The sequence below is a fragment of the Cryptotermes secundus genome, unplaced genomic scaffold, assembly GCF_002891405.2.
Source record: "Cryptotermes secundus unplaced genomic scaffold, Csec_1.0 scaffold929, whole genome shotgun sequence".
Taxonomy (NCBI): Eukaryota; Metazoa; Arthropoda; class Insecta; order Blattodea; family Kalotermitidae; genus Cryptotermes; species Cryptotermes secundus.
Window position 1 is genome coordinate 1000884 of NW_019725015.1, and position 20796 is coordinate 1021679.

General features: G+C 40.1%; 2 protein-coding genes across 3 annotated transcripts in view; both read right to left on the bottom strand.

Moving 5' to 3' along the window:
* The window catches only part of LOC111863268 (hillarin), an 86006-nt gene extending 72616 nt beyond the window's left edge, over nt 1–13390 (bottom strand). The window contains exons 1-2 of the mRNA XM_033750984.1: nt 13314–13390; nt 2840–2921 (exon numbers count right to left, since the gene is read on the bottom strand). Coding sequence (XP_033606875.1) covers nt 2840–2921; nt 13314–13328 — 97 coding nt within the window. The 5' untranslated portion in view covers nt 13329–13390. The remainder of the gene's footprint in view (nt 1–2839; nt 2922–13313) is intronic.
* On the bottom strand, nt 9933–20775 carry LOC111863269 (putative phosphatidate phosphatase). 2 transcript variants are annotated; one of them, XM_033750985.1, is made up of 7 exons: nt 20747–20770; nt 20505–20595; nt 19531–19682; nt 17611–17844; nt 16803–16860; nt 15019–15195; nt 9933–13447 (listed from the first exon to the last, which is right to left on the bottom strand). In XM_033750985.1, the coding sequence occupies exons 3-7, from the start codon at nt 19560–19562 to the stop codon at nt 13331–13333; spliced, it is 618 nt and encodes a 205-aa protein (XP_033606876.1). In that variant the 5' UTR covers nt 19563–19682; nt 20505–20595; nt 20747–20770; the 3' UTR covers nt 9933–13330. The 2 variants fall into 2 exon arrangements, with proteins under 2 accessions (XP_033606876.1, XP_023705201.1); XM_023849433.2 differs by lacking the exon at nt 20505–20595 and having other exon boundaries at nt 17611–17912; nt 20596–20775.
* Between the last annotated feature and the right edge of the window lie 21 nt (nt 20776–20796).

The following is a 20796-nucleotide window of genomic DNA, read 5'->3' on the forward strand; positions in this document are numbered from 1 at the left end:
CCAAAATCTCCGTACCGGACATCCCGTTGAGCACGCGGGAGTTTTCTTCCGCAAAGGTGTCTTCTCAAGGCATGACGCACCCTCGGAGATGCTTCACAGACAGTGTAGTCTGACAAATATTCACCAGCGCTTCGATCCTTTCCTTCTAAAGGATGCAGCAGCTTCCTCCGAAGCGCTGGAAAATATCTACCAGACCTCAGAAGACAGCAAGTAACCTTCCCTAGGAATGACTTCCGTACCTCCCCGTCCCCTAAACCAAATACTTCCAGTGGTTTTTCACTTCCACTCTAGTCCTCATACAAATGCAAAGACGACTGATAAAGTGTTCATGAAGTTTCTAACCGCAGGGAATTATTTAAACGTCGAATATTCCCGTCTGAAACCACAATGCGATAAGGAAGGCTGTGCGATAACTGTAAAAATTGAAATCAGTTCGTAAATTACTCAAATCAATGAGAGATGAGGTTCTCTAGGCTGTATCAAGTGACATGCCGTGTGGTTTGGTACACAGGTGCAAACGTTTGGATTGATGTCCTGCCTTCTTTTCTTGTGGGCTATCTGTAGCTGTCAGTAACCACAGTGCTAGACCGCTACCGACTGTGCATACTTTAAGACACTGAAAAAGCAGCCAAGGTCCATAAGCGGACCTTACACGATCAGTAATCATGTCATTACCTTTCTTCATTACTTTTCAACCTTACGCCATCATTAGAAATATTATTTGCTTCAGTACTGCTCGACTCATCAAGAGAGAAACACATTTATTTCGTGTCAGTTTTCTCGAGGATTATAATGGATCCTCGCAGAAAAGCGTGTACTGCTATGATTTTAGCATTAGGCACAAAACGAAATGTTAAGCGCCGACGCTGGATGAAAAACTGGTTACAAAAACGTGAAAAGTATTCCCATGTTGTTCTGCTAAAAGAAATTGGTGCGACGGAATCAGAGGATTACAGAAACTATTTTCGTATGAGTGAAGGAACATTTGATAAGTTGCTGAGAATGGTCGTACCATTGTTAATAAGGAAGGACACTAATATGAGGGAGAGTTTACCGGTGAATGAAAGATTAGCAGTGACCCTGAGGTACCTAGCTACAGGAAGAAACTTTGAAGACCTCAAGTTTTCAGCTGTCATGTCACCTGCTACAAACTGGAGGGCGTAAAATACCCAGGAAGTAGGCTGATACAATTCATCCGTACTGCTTCCCGATCTCTTAGATGTCAGAACTTTCTTTAATTCCTTCCTGTAGTTACAGCGAAGTGTGTTGATTTTTCGTCTCACATCAGCGCGACTAGCCCCTGGTTTTATTTTAATGTATATATTTAGCAGTTTGTCCAAGGCTATATTTCTTTTTGTTTTATTTAAAAACATTGAGTTAGTGGGGTTCCACAGTTCCGGTAGGGCTTCATATGTCTCTATGAAGTTTCGAAGAACTTCAACCTCTTCTGCATTCGCCTCACTTATAGGGGATTCAGTGACGGAGAACTCTCTTTCGCTGTCCATGACTAGCTATTGGACTCCACAAAGCAAACTGAGTAATGAAGGAATAATGACGCGCGCACTCTACACGTCATTACTGATGACAGTATCCCCACCATGCGCCAGTAATGATGCCTCAAAATCAGAAAATCCGGATTCGCATCATTACTGACCATCATTCAAGTTCCATCAACCTTACACGATCATTATTAATGTCATTATTACTGATCGTGTAAGGTCCGCTATAGAGTAACGAGTGGTGGGTAAGGAACTGACAAAAGACGGCCGTGGCTCATTTAGAGGGCTGTCCGGTAGTGCTCAAATGGCGGCAGAACGCCGAGCAGGGTTGGCGTAGCGGTAACGCTCATGACTCGCATTCGGTAGGAGCTCCGTTCGAATCTTGGTCGCGAAAAACCTATTCTGACAGAGTCTCCGCCTGGAACGACCGAGGAAAATCATGAGGGCCATCAAGACAGCCGGAGACAAGGCCAAGTGCCGCCCGCAGTTAGCTTTATGTAATGTGCGGTTATTGCACAGTGCGCTGCGGTCAGGGCCAAGTGCCACAAGAACTGCAGCCTGTCTTGTCCGCGTTAAGTTGTGCTCTTTCGTGTCGGTTTCTAATTGAGGTAACATTTTACGTTCTTCGCCCGTGATATGGCTGCTGTCCTTGTCAATATGACGATAGGTATAATCTCTAAAACTTGGCCGTGCCATAGCTCAAGCGGTTAATTGCTGGTTTCCCACCGCGGCGGCCCGGGTTCGATCAAGGGTCTGGTCAAGTGGGATTTGTAGTGGACAAAGTGGTGCTGGGGCGGGTTTTCTCCGAGTACTTCGGTTTCCCCTGCCAATCTTCATTCCACCAAATTCTCCATCATCATAATCACTCGGGACAGGATACAATAGGCCAATCAGTGGCCGTCGTGCCGAGTGGACCCAGTTGGACTCCACCCCCCTAAGCGAATTAAAAAAAAACCCTCTAAAACTTTAAATAAAAAAAAAAGGGCACTTTGATTAGAAAAATTAAAAGCTTACTTGCACAACCAAAACAGAATTAAGAAGCTCTGAAAACTCTACCTCAGCACTTGCACATCGCTTTAATGGGCGCAGGTGAGGTACATATTGCCAAGGGTACAACGTAAATTTCCTATTTCCGGATATTTTCTATTGGGTCTATCGAGCCTGGCTTGCTGATAACACTGTTAAATAATTAGTGACAAAAACTACTAATTTGTTTACTTATTTGAGACCAATTAATTCTGAAACTGAAATTGTTATTTACTACAGATTATGAAACGTTTTCTGTTTCTGCGGGTATTGCCAATGTAAAGACAACAGTATTCTGGACCAAGCAATCTTACCTGTGACAGAAGATCCGAAGCCACAGCCTGCAAACCATCTGGTGTTCACAGTAACATAGGGCAGACTGACTTGTACTCCTGCCTTCCTGCGAATGGGACACAGAAGGACATGGATCAGGTAGGATTCAAATGGTTACATATGTCAATTATAGGACAATTTGTGAAATGAGACCCAGTTTCACAGGCCAATGCATGCTGCATGTGTCACATCCAGCATATATAAACTGGCTGGTTTTAACACATTTTAACAGGAAAGTTCCTTAAATAAAAAAGCAGGCTTATGACATAACCAAGCTGTGTCTCTGTCGCCCCTCCCTTTCAAATTTGAGCAAACTGACCACCCCCACTGCATATCAGACATGCGAGTGGATGTAACACACAGCAGTGACTACGAATGCTACCGTCTTTGGGGATGTGATGTGGTGTGGTATATCATTTCCAATGTTTTGGAAGAATGAGCTGCCTCCATTTTCAGTGCAGAAAGCTAGGATGCATGGGCGGAGGGACAGAGGAAAGTGATGGCCTTGAAATGAGCAACTGTCAGTGCTGTGCCCTGAGAAGCTGCTGGAAAACCAGCATTATGGGATAGCCTTCACACAAGATTTCAGATATTCCTTCAGACAGGAGACAAGAGGTTTCCAGGACTTGCTCAGGTGGAGGCCAACCTCCCTGTTCACGCTCATGTTCATGGTCATTCAACCTCAATCACCTCCCTGATGATATAGCTCATGTATCCTGATTTGGTATATAGAATTCTGGTGATCTGAATTAGATGCAGTGCGTGAGGTTGAGTCTTAATCTCTCAACCTCAAGATGGAGGCATAACATTCCTCAAAAACTCTGACAACAATTTACCAGACTACATGGCATCACATACCAGACGACAACAATCTTCATGGAACAGGATGATCAAGAGGTGTGACAGTGATCCATGTTGGGAGGTGTATACATATATACAAGTTTGTTTACTTTAATCTATAGGACAGAAAAAGCACAGGATCCACCAAACTGTTACAGCAATAAATTATCTTAGATATATCTGCAACATAATAAATGTGATGCTCTTGTACGCAAGATACAACAGGAAGGCCTATGTTGGCCATGCCATAGCTCAAGCAGTTAGTCGCTGGCTTCCCACGGATGCGGCCTGGGTTCAAACCAGAGTCTGGTCAAGTGGGATTTGTGGTGGACAAAGTGGTGCTGAGGCGGGCTTTCTCTGAGTACTTTGGTTTCCCCTGCCAATCTTCATTCCACCAGTTGCTCCACAATCACCCTCACCTATCATCTGGGGCTGGTACAATAGGCCATAAGTGGCCGCAGTACAAGGGACTTAGTCCCACCATACTAGCATTAAAAAAAAAGGCCTATGTTCAAAATATTTGGGTTAGTTCTACGCCATATTACTGTGATCTGAGTCAGTAAGTCTTTTGGGGAAGCAACTGAAGCAAACCAAGACCTAACCATACCCATTCATTAACATATATTTTCATTCACACAAAACGTTACAATTTCCCAAGTCCGATTTTACAGAACTTATTCTAATCTCTAGCATACAGGAAGAGATGTAAATCCCTCGTTAACTATTGGCACTAGATGCTGGATTTTAATGCGAGGGTAACTGTACTGGTACAAAAAAATACATTGTCCTAGTAGCTGCACCATGTGCCATCACATGAGTGCCAAAGGTTAAAGGAATTCAAGATGTTACAACTCACTCTCCTGCTATAAGGTCATCACTTTTCAAAATTTGTTCTTGTGGTCACAGTACTTTTTATTAGTATTATAAGAAATTGGGAACCATAGGACACATACATTGACAGCACTACAGGGAACAGAGATCCTTAATTACAATACTGCATTGCAACAAGATACAAAGACATCAATGATTGTTAGAGATTGTTTGCACCAGTGAACAGCTTACTGGAAAAACCCACAAACTGGAATAAAAATATGGATACATTTTACAAGTCACTATGTTAGCACAACCATGCTATACAAGTTATGGCCTTCTGAGAACTACACCGGGAGGGAACACAAGAAGCCTCCTTGTTAGGATATGCTCTTGACTTGGTTTCTAAAATCTGGCACTTACTAGGGCCCACGTGTAATTGCCTTTTTTCAGGGCCTCTGTTCCTCTTTATTTTCATACAATTCCCTTCTTCTTATCATCTTACCACCTCTTCCTTTATTTATCTATTACAGCCTTCCTTTCTTCATTTCATAAGCCTTCTTTTGTTCCCCACTGACAACCACCTCTTTTCAAGGCACGTGATGTTTCCATTAATTTGCTCACACCTTCAGTCCCAGTCCTCCCTTCTCTATCTCATAAAACTTCCATCACCTTTCAGCTCACCCTGAAGATGGAGACAGCTGGTTTCTCCAACATACCGATACCTATCCACCAAACTATACAGAGGCACGGCTCCGTCTTAGTACGAGTATGCTCTAGTTCGAGTTCACAATTCAGGCTGGAAATAAGCACCTCTTTACAGTGCAACTAATGCTCCTTTACAGAACTGGGTTTGGTTCCATAAACACTCCCTTCAAACAAGGCTTCTCCATTAGTGACGACAAGTACGTCAGTTGGCTGTGTCTATAGCTATATTTTATCCCTGCATGTTTCAGTATACAGAGCAATATACATCAAAATGTACCCTAACAGTATAATGGAGGACACCCTTACATACATCTCTCAAAACATGGTCAAAAGGACTGGTGTGCATGTACTCAGAACAACTGATGGTACAATTCTGGTCTGCTGAAATGTGAACTGAACACAAAGCAATGTCTGCACTACTGCATTATTTAACTTTGTGGACACACACCCCTTCCTCAGCAGCAGCACAAGGGGGCAGCTGAAGGTGTATTATGGAAGCACGTTTTAAATCTGTCAATACAACTAAAATAGCACCCTCTCGGAATATGATATTGGAAATACATATCTGGAATTAGTAAACTATTTGTTTATACTGCTTCTCGAAATGTTTAATTTTTTTTGGACTAAAGCTTGTGTATGTAACTCATGCTTCAGAAGAGACAATGTGTATACAGTGGAACCCCCATTTAATGTTCCTCAATCTACTGCCGCAAAGAAAACCTTAAATAGAGGTTTCACCTAATTGAATTTTACAGCCAACAAGACCACCTGAAAATAGCTGCTATATTTACAGAAGACAATATGTATGATCTGCCTTCAGTTTCTATTATGACAAAGCACTCCAGAAGATTTCCCTACACTAGTAATTCAACAACTTCATCAGTCTTGCAACAAGAAATAGCATTACTCAGCCTTTGTTTAAATATAGCGAGTCCTCTAAACAGCACCTCTGTAGAGTATAATTATGCAATATTGGTTGACCAGACTTGACAGGAATATGTTCAACACTTACACCTGAATGCATGCACCTCCCCCACCCCCACCAAAAAAAAAAGTGCACACGCGCACACAACAGCCATTTGTCTATCAGTACTTCATGTATGGTGCATCATATAAGACAATGCACAGACCAAAGAGGGTCTTTTATGCAGATCAAACACAGGGCAATTATTTAACTTTAAAAACTGAGCTGAATGGTCAGCTTCATCGCTGATTCCTTTTCCTTGTGGAAAGTCTGTAGGACCAACTGATCCAGAAGTGGGTAAGCCTAAGAGGCAGGAGATGGGGAAGACAAAGTATCAGCCCCTGTTAGGTACTGAACTGAATGAGAGTCTTCAATCAATTTACCAATTGAGTTATTTTAACTAACTGCATGGATATGGGTCCTTCTTGAGAAGAAGCCAGTTGTGCAGATACTATAGAATTTTCCAATATTTCATGGAATTGAAGGTTCATTACTGTGTTCACATGAGCCTTCCACTCGTCCCTACTATGGACCAGATCAATTCAATCCATACAATCCCATTCTACCTCTCTAAGACCCATGTTAATATTAGAGTTATTTTAGCTCAGAAATGGAAAGCCAATGTGCAACTTATTAAAATTTGAAAAGGTCAAGAAAAATAAAATCCCGTTGTGTAAATCTGTACCATTCACAAGTTTGTCAGTATGCTAAGCACAATAATTATAATAATTTAGTGTACATTCTGTTTATAGATCATCATGCACATATGAACACAGATGCTGGAAACCATCAATACTGACTGCTCATGTCATTAAGACACCATACATGTCACTGCACCAGTCTTCAGCTAGACAAGTATAACGGGACATCATACTGTATGAACTGGCCCACTCAAACTGGACCAAGTCTCATACAAATTTTACAAGGTTTTTCACCACGTGCAAACATGTCAGTGTTCTGAAACTGGCATCTATGAGCAGATCAAAGGGTAGTGAAATTCTGCAGACAGATGTGAATTAACCCTTTCCCCACCTGTCTTATTTCCAACATCACTCCTAGCAGCTACAATGCTAAAAACACACATTAACATTCTTTGAAAATAAAAGAGAAAATGCAACACCTGCCATCTGTTGTTCCTGTACATAAACTGCTGGGAGACATGTCAAAAACATAAGCAGAAAATACATAACACTCAGCACAGGATCATAACATGGTGGTTAATTCATAATCTTGGTGGAAGGAAACTTCTGATGGCAGGCCTGAATGGGAAAATTATGTTACCAGAAGCCTTCTGGCAGAGCATAGGGAAAGGCAAAATTCAGTTCAAATATCATCATTCAGACACAAGGGAAGGCTGAGATTCGAACGATGCGTCATGCATATTCTGAAATAATAATATTTCCCAGACTATAAAAATGTATAGTCTGAAGGTCAGAAACTAATGTCAATATCATAAAAACAGAGATCTACCTAACAGACAATGAGTTAACATAAACAAGAAAGAGACAACATTTTCTATATCACCAATTCTCAGAATGGTAGAATAACAATTATGGAGTATCCTATATCAAATATTATGCTCACAGAACACCACACTACACAAAAGTCCAGTTAACATAACGTTGTCCAGGAATCTGGAATACCAGTATGTCAACAGAAATCTAGCTGGGGTACACAGTAGGCCGCACAACTGTTAAACACTTAAGGGCACACTATTTGAAACAATGGTACTCAAAACAAACAAGATAAAAGATGAATCAACCCAAGCTGCTCAGACAGGAGCAAAGCACTCTGCACTGCAAGGGCCAGAAGGTACCTCTCCTATCATATTACCTGCCTGATCTACCTGCAGTGCATTAAATTTGAACAACCACATGCTTAATAAATCCAGTGACTACAATAGCAGTTCCACACCCAGTTGAGTCAAAGAATGAATTATGTGTTACGGTTCTGACCAGTTAATCATACCCTAGCAGCTCTGGTAGTATAAACACGATCTTGGCAAAATGCCACTATCACTGAGGCTCAAAACACACATTCAACTGCTCAATTGTGAAGAGTGAAAAACCAAGGCTGATGCGTTGAAAGTCTTTTAATTTATTCCTTTGCATTTTTTCTGCTCCCCCCCCTCCAAGAAAAGACGCTGAACAGTAAATTCCATATCTTGTAAACATATTATACATTGAAAAATGCATGTACATATGTATGTATACGTGGTCGGGCAATAGAGCTCCTGCACCGGTGCTGGTGAAACGAACTACTGTCATCTAGGTGTATGTCTATCTCTTACGAACACATGGCAGGGGGGTAGCGAGTCCAGTCACTGACAGTTCATGAGTATCAGTTCAGTGAGTCTGCTGTCACATTCTTAGTCATGGAGCAATGAGTGAATATCAAATTTTGTTTCAAACTGGGTAAAATGAAAAGAGAAACTTATGAAATGTTGCAAACTGTCTATGGTGATGATACCTTAAGGCGTAGCTGTGTATCTGAACAGTTTAAGTAATATAAAAATGGATGTGAGGATCTTCAGGATGATCCAAGAAGCAGATGTCCTTCAACCTCTCAAAATGCAGACATGGCAATGAAATGGTGACACAAGATATTGACTGACTATCAGAATGATGGTGAAATAATCAAACATCAATAAGGAGATGATCTGTCAACTGAAGATTTATGGGAGTAGGTTCTGTGCAGCCCATCCCATACAGACTCATAGAAGCAATGGAGAATCACATCATGCCAAGACTTCATCCAGACTTGTCAAAACAATTCCATTTATCCTGATCGCATTTTTAGCTTTCTTACGGTGAAAACTGTCCTCAACGGAAAGAGGTTTCAGGATGCTCAAGATGTTCAGAAAAACGTGATGGCCAAACTGAACACTCTTCATTTGGAGACCTTTGCTGACTTTTTTCAAAAACTTTTTAAATAATTCAACAAATGTATTCAAATAGGTGGAGATTACTTTTAACAGAAACAGAGCAATTATTTTATTTCCTTGTATTTTTTATTTCTTTTTCACATGAGTCCTGGAATTTTATTGCCAGATGCTGCAGGTATGCATGCATACATACAAGCATGTACATATGCACATACGTATATTATGCAATGATAAGTCAGCTGGTGAGGAACAATTGCAGTGGAGTAGGTACACACGGTTCTACTAGTGGAGATATGTCTAACTAGTGGAAATTCTGTCTGCCTGGTAAACCAAGCAAACACTTCCTGACCACCTAATATCATGTTACATTTAAATGACCTCACACCTGATCCAGTACTCACTCATATATATACGAGTATCTATGTGCAAGTACTCTGTTCCCAGTTTCCTGCCATGTATCTTATAGGGGCCATCCAAATATGCTTATGAAATGTATTCCATTATTATTATTATTATTTTTGGAGGGGGTGGGTTTTCCCATGCACTGCAACTAGTTGTTAATCTATTGTGCGTTCCCCTTTAATTATTCTACTAGTCGCCATGCCCTTCCAGTACTGGTGCCCACTATCAGCCCCGTTCTGCCAGCGAGGTCGGCCACCTCTCTGGCAGTGGTCCCTGATACTTCCCCATCTACTAGAGGAATTGGAAACTACTACTTGGGCGGGAAACCACCTAATTTTGCTCATAGGTCTCCTTGAAACATGAGGATCCTTTACTTGCCGTTAATCTACGACATGGGGCACACGGCTTAAAGTCCCTCCCGGAGGACTTGTTCCCTGAATTTTTCCGCCCTTAAAAATTCCACGACCTCTGCCGGGTTTGAACACACGTACCTTGAGTCATGAGGTGGGAACGTTACCCCTAGACTACGGAGGCCGCTAAATGTATTCCATACTCTTGTCAATATGTATGCTAGATATGGCTGTTAAAGTAATCTGCAAGTATAGCAGCAGTCTTTGGATGTGATCTGAATCCTAATTCCCAACATCCTTTTTAATTACATGAGTAAACTTTAATTTCTTTAGTTGAGTGTTATCCTTTTTTTGAAATATCGATCAATTATATATTGTGATACTGACAAGGAAAGCAACCATGACCTTGGCAAAGAACAAGTACTTCTGCTATCATTAGTGATTTCATGCTTCATTTCCATCACCTGTATGCTGATTCATCTTCTAGCTTATTTTAACAGATTTAACAATATTCATTTTAAGACATAATAAGCTGGACTGAAAATGACTATTGGCTTCAAATCACACTGCAGACATCTCAGTCTTCTTAACCTGAAGAAATTGCATTACATCTCCACAAAAACCATTCCTTTGAACAATGTAGCATTGCCACCATTTCAAAATATTACCACCGAAGAAGAAGAAAATGCAATTTACAGCATTTCTTATGAAACACATTACATTAGAGAACCATAACACATCAAGCACTCACATACGTTTAGAAACACATTAAACAATTGGATAATCCCTATTGGAAGCCTTCTCTGAATTTTTGTTAAATAATTTATTTTCTGCATAAAAACATTATAATACCAAGTAACACAAGAAACTTTCAGGCACACACCATGCACACATATTCAAACAGAAATTTTAATCAAATTTACATAAAAAGAGGCAATCACTCAATAATATGTGTGGGTCTCACATGAACATGACACTGTACAGTTGGAAGAAAAGTAGGAAGATTTTTGAGGAACCTCCTGCCTCCAAAATCAGTACAGACCCTGTAGATGGAGGCATCAGATACTTCCACAACATTGGTACCTCTCTACCAGACTACACGGCGTCACATCCCAGATGACAGTAATCTTTAAGAAATCATATTAGTTACACCAGTAAACAAATAACAAACTGCGTGGGGCCAGTCATGCTACCTATGGGCCATTTCCGCTGTTAGGCAGTTATATAACACTTCTGAGTTTAGAGGTTACATTACTAGAAGACACAACATGAAACTTCAACATTCAGATGGTTCAAACAAATATACAAGGTGGAAAATGAAAGATACGCTAAGAAAATATTGCACACAGGGAAATAAGGGGAAAACAGACATGGGAAGACGGTATTCAAAACATACTGAGAGGAGAACACAAGACAGAATGAGGCCAGGTGGTAAGAAAAGGGGGGTTTAAATCCCATAAATCCTACAGGACTGGCAGCCAGATTCTAACTACAACATAATAACTTATCACCTGAGAACAGGGAATTTTAAATCCCCTGGCACTACAGCGCTACAATCAGCTTTCAATTCAGTGGTAAGTAACATATGGGAAGAGAATATTTTAAACTCCCCACTATTATGGTGCTGGCAACCACATTTTAACTTTGAAGTAATGGTATTAGTGTTGAAAGCTGTAACACTGGGTTAACTGGCCTGCATGCATGTGTCACCACAGCGGTGCTATGCATGGCCTTAACACATCTGTTAATTATATTTCTCCCATAAATGCAAATAATATCCTACATAACCCATCACCCTGTGTGAGGTCACTGCATGTCAGCGGGTACAAGTGACAGCTGCTTGTCTCTGTGACACTGGGTGAGTCACAGTTTCTAAATAATGTGCTTTAATACAAGGCCTGTCAGTAACTTAACATCTACAAGGATGATATTAAAAACATTAAACCGAAGTCAAGAAAGCATAATGTGTGCAAGAATGGCGTTTGGAACAATGTATAATAATCGTCAAATGCAGTTTTAAAAACAGATACAGTATGCCATTTGGTCTCATTTAAATGCTGAATATGATGATATATCCTGATAGTATGACACAAAATAAATCATCTATGAAATGTAACTATGCATGCATGCATCATTTACAGCAATTAAAAATAATGCATTGCATAGGATAAAGTTACTTCAAACTTTTTTAAAAATATATATCATAATAAATCTACATTGGTATCTCAAACAGTTTTAAAAAATATAAATTCTTCTTCTAGAAACTCACTAGAAGACAGTTTCAGATAGTTAAATACCCAGAACTGAAAACTATAAATTCCAGAGGGATTTGCAGCAAAATTACTAAACCAAAATGCATATTGTATGTAAGGGTAAATTTAGGAGCCATTTCCTCCTTTCAACATATACAAAGATCCTCAATAATGACATCTATGCAAAAACATGGAAACAATCTAATAGATGATAATCACAATTGCTGACATTACTGCAGGACTTTATAGGGAACCAAGAATACCATCAAGTGGGCAAGATGGAACAAGTGGTAATGCTTCTAACTTGTATTAAGGGCATGTTCAGTTTGGCTCTTATCTGGGGTACCATATATCATGACTAAGGTTTTCTGTGATTTTGTTCAGTCCCACAGAGCAAATCCTGGGACGCTACCTTAGCCCTTTATAGCCCAGTGGTTCTGTATGTGCCATTGGCTTCAAAATACTAAAGCTCTGCATTCTCCGCATAGAGGGTGTTTGTGTATATCCTAGGATTCTCACGATAAAGAGGGATCCTCTCCCTATAAAATGGTAACTGTCTGGTCTTAGTACTGGAGATGTAATGTGTTCCCTGTGAGGTACGAACTGAATGTTTATATATTATTTACAAGAAACAGGGACCTGGCCACATACAGAAAGACATCAAGGCAAGAAGGACTGTGGGAAGACAGAAGAGACATCAACTTAGAGAAAACAGAAATGATGCTAAAAATTTGGAACGAGTAAAACTGTTTTATGAAAAATAAAACACATAACAACAAAGAAAAGAGACTAGCAAACTATAAGCTGCTCTTAGAAGGTAGAAGTCTTCACACCTCTGTATAAGGGAGGCAGATAAATATAGCTGTATTCTTTTGCTGCATATTGTGTAGGCAGATGCAGTTAGACCTCAATGATCCAACCTGGCTGATGATTAAAAGCCGACATTCTGCTACATGTAATTCATACACATGTTAAGAGAAAAAGCATTACATTTTCAAGTCTTTTTGTTCTTATCTTGTGAAGAGAAGTCTCTGCTTTATGCACTATTGTATTATTGAACTTTTCCAGATAAGCCCAACGCGTTTCTTGCACAGCTTCAGATTACACTTCACATTTCTGAAAATTGCACTCATTGTACTGAAGATGGTAGCACAGCATTGTACTACTGTACTTCAATCATAATGATCCTTTACCCTGCTCATGTAAAAGATGAAACTTTGCAACAAAGCTTCTGGTACCAGTTACCTGTGGCTGGCCCATAATTAGCAGATCTTGTTGATACCACTACTGCCTGCCTGACACGGAGCATCCCCATCTGTTTCCGTCACTGCTTCTAGGCCTGACCGTGGAGCAGAAAACAGATCTGACACAAAAGCAGCCTGCAACAATAACATCTGATTCACAAACTGATTATTGAAGCAACTATTCAACTTCAGATTTCTGGAGGGCTGATACTAAGACAATATGTGTCTTAAAAACGTTTTTTTCAAAATATACTGGCATGGGTAGCAGAATACGTGTGATGAAAATAACGGGTTCTAGTTCGGATGGTTGATTTATTGGCACATCGTTTAAAATATCTCTTAATTACAACCAATACAGCGCTACCGCTGGTTTACACCATTTCCAGTTCACTGTTTCACATGCACCACGATTCTCAGTTTCCGCTAGTCGTCTCCTAGTAATGGATCTCAACACATGAACGAGCACTTCAAATCACTATGAAGTCTTCTTGCCATTTCTTGTTCAATCACACAAGAACCTTGGAACTCAATTAAAAACTCTTCTGGACTCTTTTTAACTACACTGCACTGCACTCAGCACTCATCTAAGCTACAACACGCCTTTGTTAAACAGGCTCAACATGGACAACACAGACAACACAAGTCATGTGATTCCTAGCCAGTGAGTTCATTGGTGCGCTAACTTTGCCTAGCAATGAGCAATAACATTCGTCCACTGAGACACATCTTCCATTGTTACACGGAACATGTGTACCAAGCCATCGTACAGAAACACTTTGAGCAAATCCGTTACAATACTATCACAGATTCTGGCAAGGGACAGTAAAATATGCATATTCATTCATTTGTGATATATGTATTTCTAATGCCGCCAGATATGGTGTATTTGACATTTCTGCCCTCTGCCCACCTGGGCCAGAGCACTGAATCTATTCTGACATAAGGGCACCCACAGGGTGGATTGTGTAATCCCCAATAATGGGGTGATCACAAGAGTGATGATCAGGAGATGGAACCAACCAAACCATGGGAAGGTGTACCCATTTTTGGTTGAGGATTGAACTCTGGACCCTATGAATGAGAGTCAGTGACTTGCCCCTGAAACCATCAGTCTGGCCACCTAAACAATGTGCATGAGCCTTTACGATATTCACAATATGCACAGCCCATTCAGTGAAATGACTAGCTACCAATTCAGAAAGCACAGCTAGAACCCCTGATGGGAACACTGCTCTAATTCAAGTGCAGAATCCTTACGACAAGGTAACGGGAAACAAAGTGATTAGGGAGGGGGGTTTCTTAGGAAGGACTAATGCTACCGAGACCACATTCCCAGCAGTGACAGACATTCTTCTTTTCTCCATAGCATCCAGACTGGTGCTTAGGACCACCCAGTCTCTTATCCAGTGAGTACCAAGGGCTCTGCCCATGAGGGTTAAGCTGACCATTCACCTCCACCTAGTACGAAGCTTAAAAATATGCAAAGCTATACCTTCACATCCACATACATCTTTATGGCATGGTAGTTAATTAAGCACAGGCAAAATTTTTCTGCGTGTTACATAAAAATAAAACGTTCCTATGAGCAGAACTGAAAGAAAATCTGTCTTTCAATGACTGACATGTAACAGGCCTCTCATGAAACTGCTTGTACAAGCAAGGATTGGTCTCCATGCAAATGTGCAGTGCTGGAAGGGATAACATACCACCAACACAGCTACCAGAGCACCTTGCAGCGCCCCAACTAGCACATCACTCCAATGGTGTTTGTAGTCAGAGATGCGGGAGAGGGCCGTGCCCATAGCCATCATGAAGCACAGGTACTGCAGGAAGTGACGCAGCAGCTTTGAGCCTTGCCACACGAAACGGGCCTGAAGATAGATCTGCAAGAGTCATAAACAAGTGGTACAGCAACTACCGCTGTTCAGAAATATGTACTTCTAGCTGTAGCCAATACAACTACTCACATGAACTGTCAAGACAGGAAAATTTCCACTGACATCTCTAAAACTGGAATGTTCGACATGAGTGTCTGTTGTGAGTTCATATCGGCTACCTCACAGATCCCACATACTTAGCTTTCTTACAGTGTGACCAGCCAAGCTCCATATTAAAGACTGAGGATGTGATAACGAGCTGCCTGGTCAGGGTTATTTGATATATCAGCAGGTGGTGAGTGATATAAAGGAGAATGCGATAAGTGAGGCATGTAGCACACACGATAAGAAAGTTTTCAATTTATTTTACATGCATGTCATCACCAAGTCATCTTCTATGAAACAGTTCAGCACTGCATTTCAAACAACACTGCAAACACAATCCTAAAACGAAGGAAATGACAAATCTTGAGTAGGTAACCTCATGGCAGAAAAGTCCTCTGAATTTGATGGGATCATTCGAATGGTAATTTTGGTTCCTTTGTAAGTTGAAAATAGAATCTAGTAACTTCCTAACAACATGATGAACTGTAACAGTATCTCATGTTAATCGACCCTTACAGATATTTCAGAGGCACAATCTGCACAAAGTATGATCACTACATCTGCTGCTGCAAAGAAAGATATTAAAGTATGGCTGCTTCCAGCTACCACACACATACAACAGGAATGTTGAGAATCCTCAAGTACTGCAAAACAGTGTATGTGAGCTGAGTTTAAGACCTGGCATTCCAGGATGTGATGCAGTGTAGACGAGACTATATAGTGTAACATCCCAGGAGACAACAGTCTTCAAACTCTGTAACTTGGACCTCAAATGGAAAACGTTTTATGTTTATATAAACAAATCTGAACATGGGGCCAGTCCTTCCAGATGTATGTTCACTTTAGAACACTGACCTGATCACTCCAAATTTATCAGCATAACAGATACCATGCAACGGAAACACAGCCCTGCTGATATAATTTATCCCTTTAGAACACAATGGTTAGAATATATACCACCTGGCACAACATTTAAAAAAGCAATTACTTTGTCTGTATAGTGCATTTATGTGCTTTTTTGATTTTCAGAATAAACAGCTATTGTTTCCCTAAGCATCATTAACTCACTGGCTGTTGCAGTACAGACACAATATGTTTTCTTTGAAGTGGAAACTAAATTTTTAAATATTTACTTGAACTTTATCAAACATGACTTCAAGGTTCTAGATGAATTAATATTTCATCACTTGGGACTGTAACACCCAGTTACGCAAGGAAACGTGCTTCAATTGCAGAATGGCTACAGGCCTATCTTACAAAGGGGAGGCATAACAGATCACACATGGTCACAGTCCAAGGGTGACTTAACACCTACAACTTTAACTTAATCTAGACCGCTTCAGGTTCAAAAGGACTGAAGCGACCTGGGCCAATGGCCAGAGGCTTCCATGTACCTTGACTGATTCCCATTTTCTTTGCCATGGTGCTGAGACAAATTCATATACCACCAGAAGTAAATCGTTCCTTAATTACAATTATGATAATAATAGGGAAATGCTGATGCTTACCACGAGGTAGATCATTGTGTAGGCCGAGAATGAAGAGTGGCCTGAAGGGAATGACAACCTACAAAATAAAGGAAAAGTCTAGAGCTGCACATACTCATACATACAGTATTTAAAATCATAAAAGAAATGGAGGACTGTCTCCAGCCATTTAAGATTCACATAGATATTATCAAAATTTGGATACCATAGTCTTATACCATTTTTAAATTTTATTATACTGTTCCAGGACATAACCAACCTTCAATAGCCCCTAACACATCATGTTGGTGTACATGTGTGTTCCAGCTGGCCTACTGCTGTACTTCTCCAACACAAATATTATCTATTACCCTATACCTATGGTCTGGCTGTCAGCCCTAGAAAACTGGGAGATTCACACTCCTCTGCTCCCAAATGATAAGCTGTAACCCCCACCCCGATCAAAATATGGCCACCTAGCCCACAGTACTGGGAGATTTACAATTTCTGTTCCTGGGTGATAACGGCTCATTTAATATTTTGTGGTTCCATCTCATATGCAAACGATAGTTTCCACTTCTGCTTTCTAAATTCTCTATTCACCCTCTCATGCACAGTGGTTAATGCTTAACATTATAAGATTCTGCATTTCCCCACACACCATATAATAAAAAAAAAATAACTGTATAACTAAAATTCCAGCATATTCAGTCAAAATTTATATCTGAATTAGAAATTATAACAAAGAAAACTGTATCATCACTCGCATCCAAAACTTTCACAAATATCGTATGTGGCCCATTGTCTGGAAATAGATTCAGCCAAAGGTAATAGTGGCCCGTTCATTTACCTCATGTCCTTAAGCCGATGTTTGTCTGTGTTTCGACATTTGAAATTCTCTATGTAGCGGTACTTGAATTCTTCCTTTGAACAATCCACATCAGGCACGCAAACAGCAAAGAAATGTGGCCGCAAACGTCCGACAGTGTACTTGGCAATGTCTGTGGTGAGCTGTGAGCAGGCCATGCCAAATCCAAACACACCGATTACTTTGTAGCAGTTCCACACCCAGGGATGAATATTTCTGCCAAACAGTGTCCTAGTTATATGACTGTTCGTGTTCCGATAATGGACAAACTCTATCAGCAGCATCTACAGGCACAAATAAAATGAACTTCTCAATTTTCCTTCCAGTATTTGTGCATTAACTTTGAAAATGTTACCACATGTTGATGGTGCTGCCAAACCACAAACCTTTATTTGCAAAATCAAGACCCAAAGCCTAATTTTACAAAATTTTTATTTATTTTTAAAAACAAAACCAAAAGCATAACTTTGTAAGCATGATATTGGAGCCAAGCTTTCAGGTTAGGCTTTGGTTCTTGTTTCTACAGATAAATCCATACTTTTCAAGTTACTTGGATAGCCTGCTAATACAAAAATACCTCCCTACATCACTCACTCACTCATGAAGCTGAGCCCTTCTTGAGAAGACACCAATTGTGCAGCTACTCAAGAATTTCCCGGCATTTTATTGAACCTGAAGGTCCATTACCATGTTCACAAGAGCCCTCCACTGGTCCCTATCCTGAATCATATGAATCCAATCCATATCATCTCATCCTATCTCTCCCACCTATGTCTTGGTCTTCCTAGTGGTCTCTTTCCTTCTGGATTTCCCACCAATATCCTACATGCATTCCTCTTCTCCCCTGTTCGTGTTACATGCCCTGTCCATCTCATCATTCTTGACTTGACTATTCTAATTATAACTGGAGAAGAGTGCACAACCTTCCTACACTATAGGATTAAGTCCAGAGGGGCACAACATGTCTTTTGTTTTTTAAACCTCTCTTATCACAACATATACAAATTTTTATTCTGTTTATTCATTCTGTGACTGAGGCACAGCTGAATAACCATAATTGTAGCTATAAACATGCTGTGGCATGTAGACCCACTGCCAGGCAATGGCTCAGTAGCAAGCATGCCATCACCCAAGCAGACATGAATGCAACAACTGCACTGCAACAGTGAAACAGTGTTTCGTGGCAGGAGAGCCAGTCAGTTCAGTTGGTTGGTGGGTGAGTTAGTTAGACAACTGCTGGGGCTCAGACAATGTTAGCTGTTACTGTCAGAGGCTGGGAACCATTTGTGAATCAAAAAAGGGAGAGAGTGTGTGTGTATATGTATGTGTGTGTAAGAGTGACCTTTAATGTGCAGTCACACATTGTATCAAAGAGTCAAATAAATCTGGTCATCAATTCAAAACCCCCTCACAGCAGTCACACTAAAATCACATGACAATACACACTGCTAAGTAAATGATATAGTAATTTCAAAAGAATGATTCATGCTGGTAAACCTGGTACATCTGGTGCTTATACGATGCCACCACAAAAATTCAGGTCAGGTGAGTTTTAGCATAGTTTTCTGGATATGCATGCCTGTAGAGGTCCTAATAGTTTCAAGATAAGACAATGGAGTCTCATTCTGGTGGTTCTGAGTTGACCCCTTCCATCAGATCAGCTTGTGGATTTTTCTACTCACCTACAGAAACCTACACCTCTACTCACAATGATGAATGTTGTTCCCATAAGTTGACAGTTTCTCACCCATGCAAAACACCAAGTACTGTAATACTGTATCTTTAATCAAGTTTTATTACATTAGGGCAACAATTCATTCTAAAGTTACTGCATGCAGCATACATGTACAGAATACATAACTTTATAAAACCTACTCTACTTGTTTAATTTCACAATCTTACCGATGATAACGGTACAAAGAACCCAACCACATAGAGCACAGCACTTGATATGGTAGAATCTTTGTATGGATGCCTCAGAGACTCGTCATCACAATAAAAGCCCCTCTTATAGGGTTGTCCAAACAGGAAGAACAGGAGAATTGGAAACCCCACTGGAACAAACCAAAGTTACTGCAGTGGAATCTGGCTAGTTACTACAAAGGAAGTTCATCTTCCCATTGCTTCAGACACATGGTGTCTGAAATTTCATCTTATAACAGGTACACTTCCCCACATTCTGACACCAACTTTCTTATATTGGAAATTTAATAAAATGTAAATAACATTTCCAATGCTTCCCAGGTTATTTAAATGGGAACAATTTTTCTGCACAAATGTTTTTATAACTTATGTTATTTACAGCAGATTTTAACAAGGTAATGTACATACAATTTTAAAACATAAAAATCATTCTTATATAATATTCAAGATACACCTACATATCATATGAAGCATGAAGAAAGTTAGTTCTAGTGCTAATGTTTCCAACTTGTATTTGGGAAGGGTCCAATCGCGGCCTAGACACCATGTATCCTCAACGACGTTTTTCGCGGTTTTCCTCACTCCATTCAGGTAAATACTAGTATATACTTTAAACTACATCATGACCCTTTCTTTCCATATCCTTTTCAATTCTTTATTCACTTTCATTTTGTCATTCGACATCATATAGTCTGAGTTGCTGACAGCGTCCTTAAATAAGCAACAAACAATATGAAGCAAAATATGTGGGCCCCTGGTGAAGCCAAAGCCAATTTCGATTTTCCTTGCTGCAAGAGCGATTTCCTTTTTGAAGTATGTATAAGCAATACTCAGATGGAATAAAAACTGTTAAGTTAACGTAAAGTGAACTTGTTTATTTACAACGAAAGGTTTCCTTCAAAACGTAACTATCTTTATTTAAGACAGTATCATAACAATGTACCAGTTGTTACCTGCGAAAGGACACGTCAAATCAATCGTACGTATCCGTACACAGAAATGGGTGTGATGCACAAATACCAATGCTAACTACAATTTCCATACCTATAAATAAACACAAAATGTCTATAACAATTTTCCGTAAAATATATTTCGATTCTCGGTCCATTCTGGTTTAAAGGCAGTTAAAAATCACTCGAAATCCGAAGAATCCCAAATTACATTAACATTTACAAACGGAGCAACAAATATTTACTTTCTATTAACCTCATTAGCCATGCACAACATCGCTATCTATCTATACAA

Bases quoted from the DNA above. Each gene is read 5' to 3' on its own strand.
- LOC111863269 (XM_023849433.2), bottom strand. From the start codon at position 20,659: ATGGACCGAGAATCGAAATATATTTTACGGAAAATTGTTATAGACATT. The intron at 16,861-17,610 runs GTAAATGAACGG...TTTATTTTGTAG, and splicing joins CATCGGCTTAAGGACATGAG to GTTGTCATTCCCTTCAGGCC. The intron at 13,448-15,018 runs GTATGTTATCCC...TTATTGTTGCAG, and splicing joins CTCTGGTAGCTGTGTTGGTG to GCTGCTTTTGTGTCAGATCT.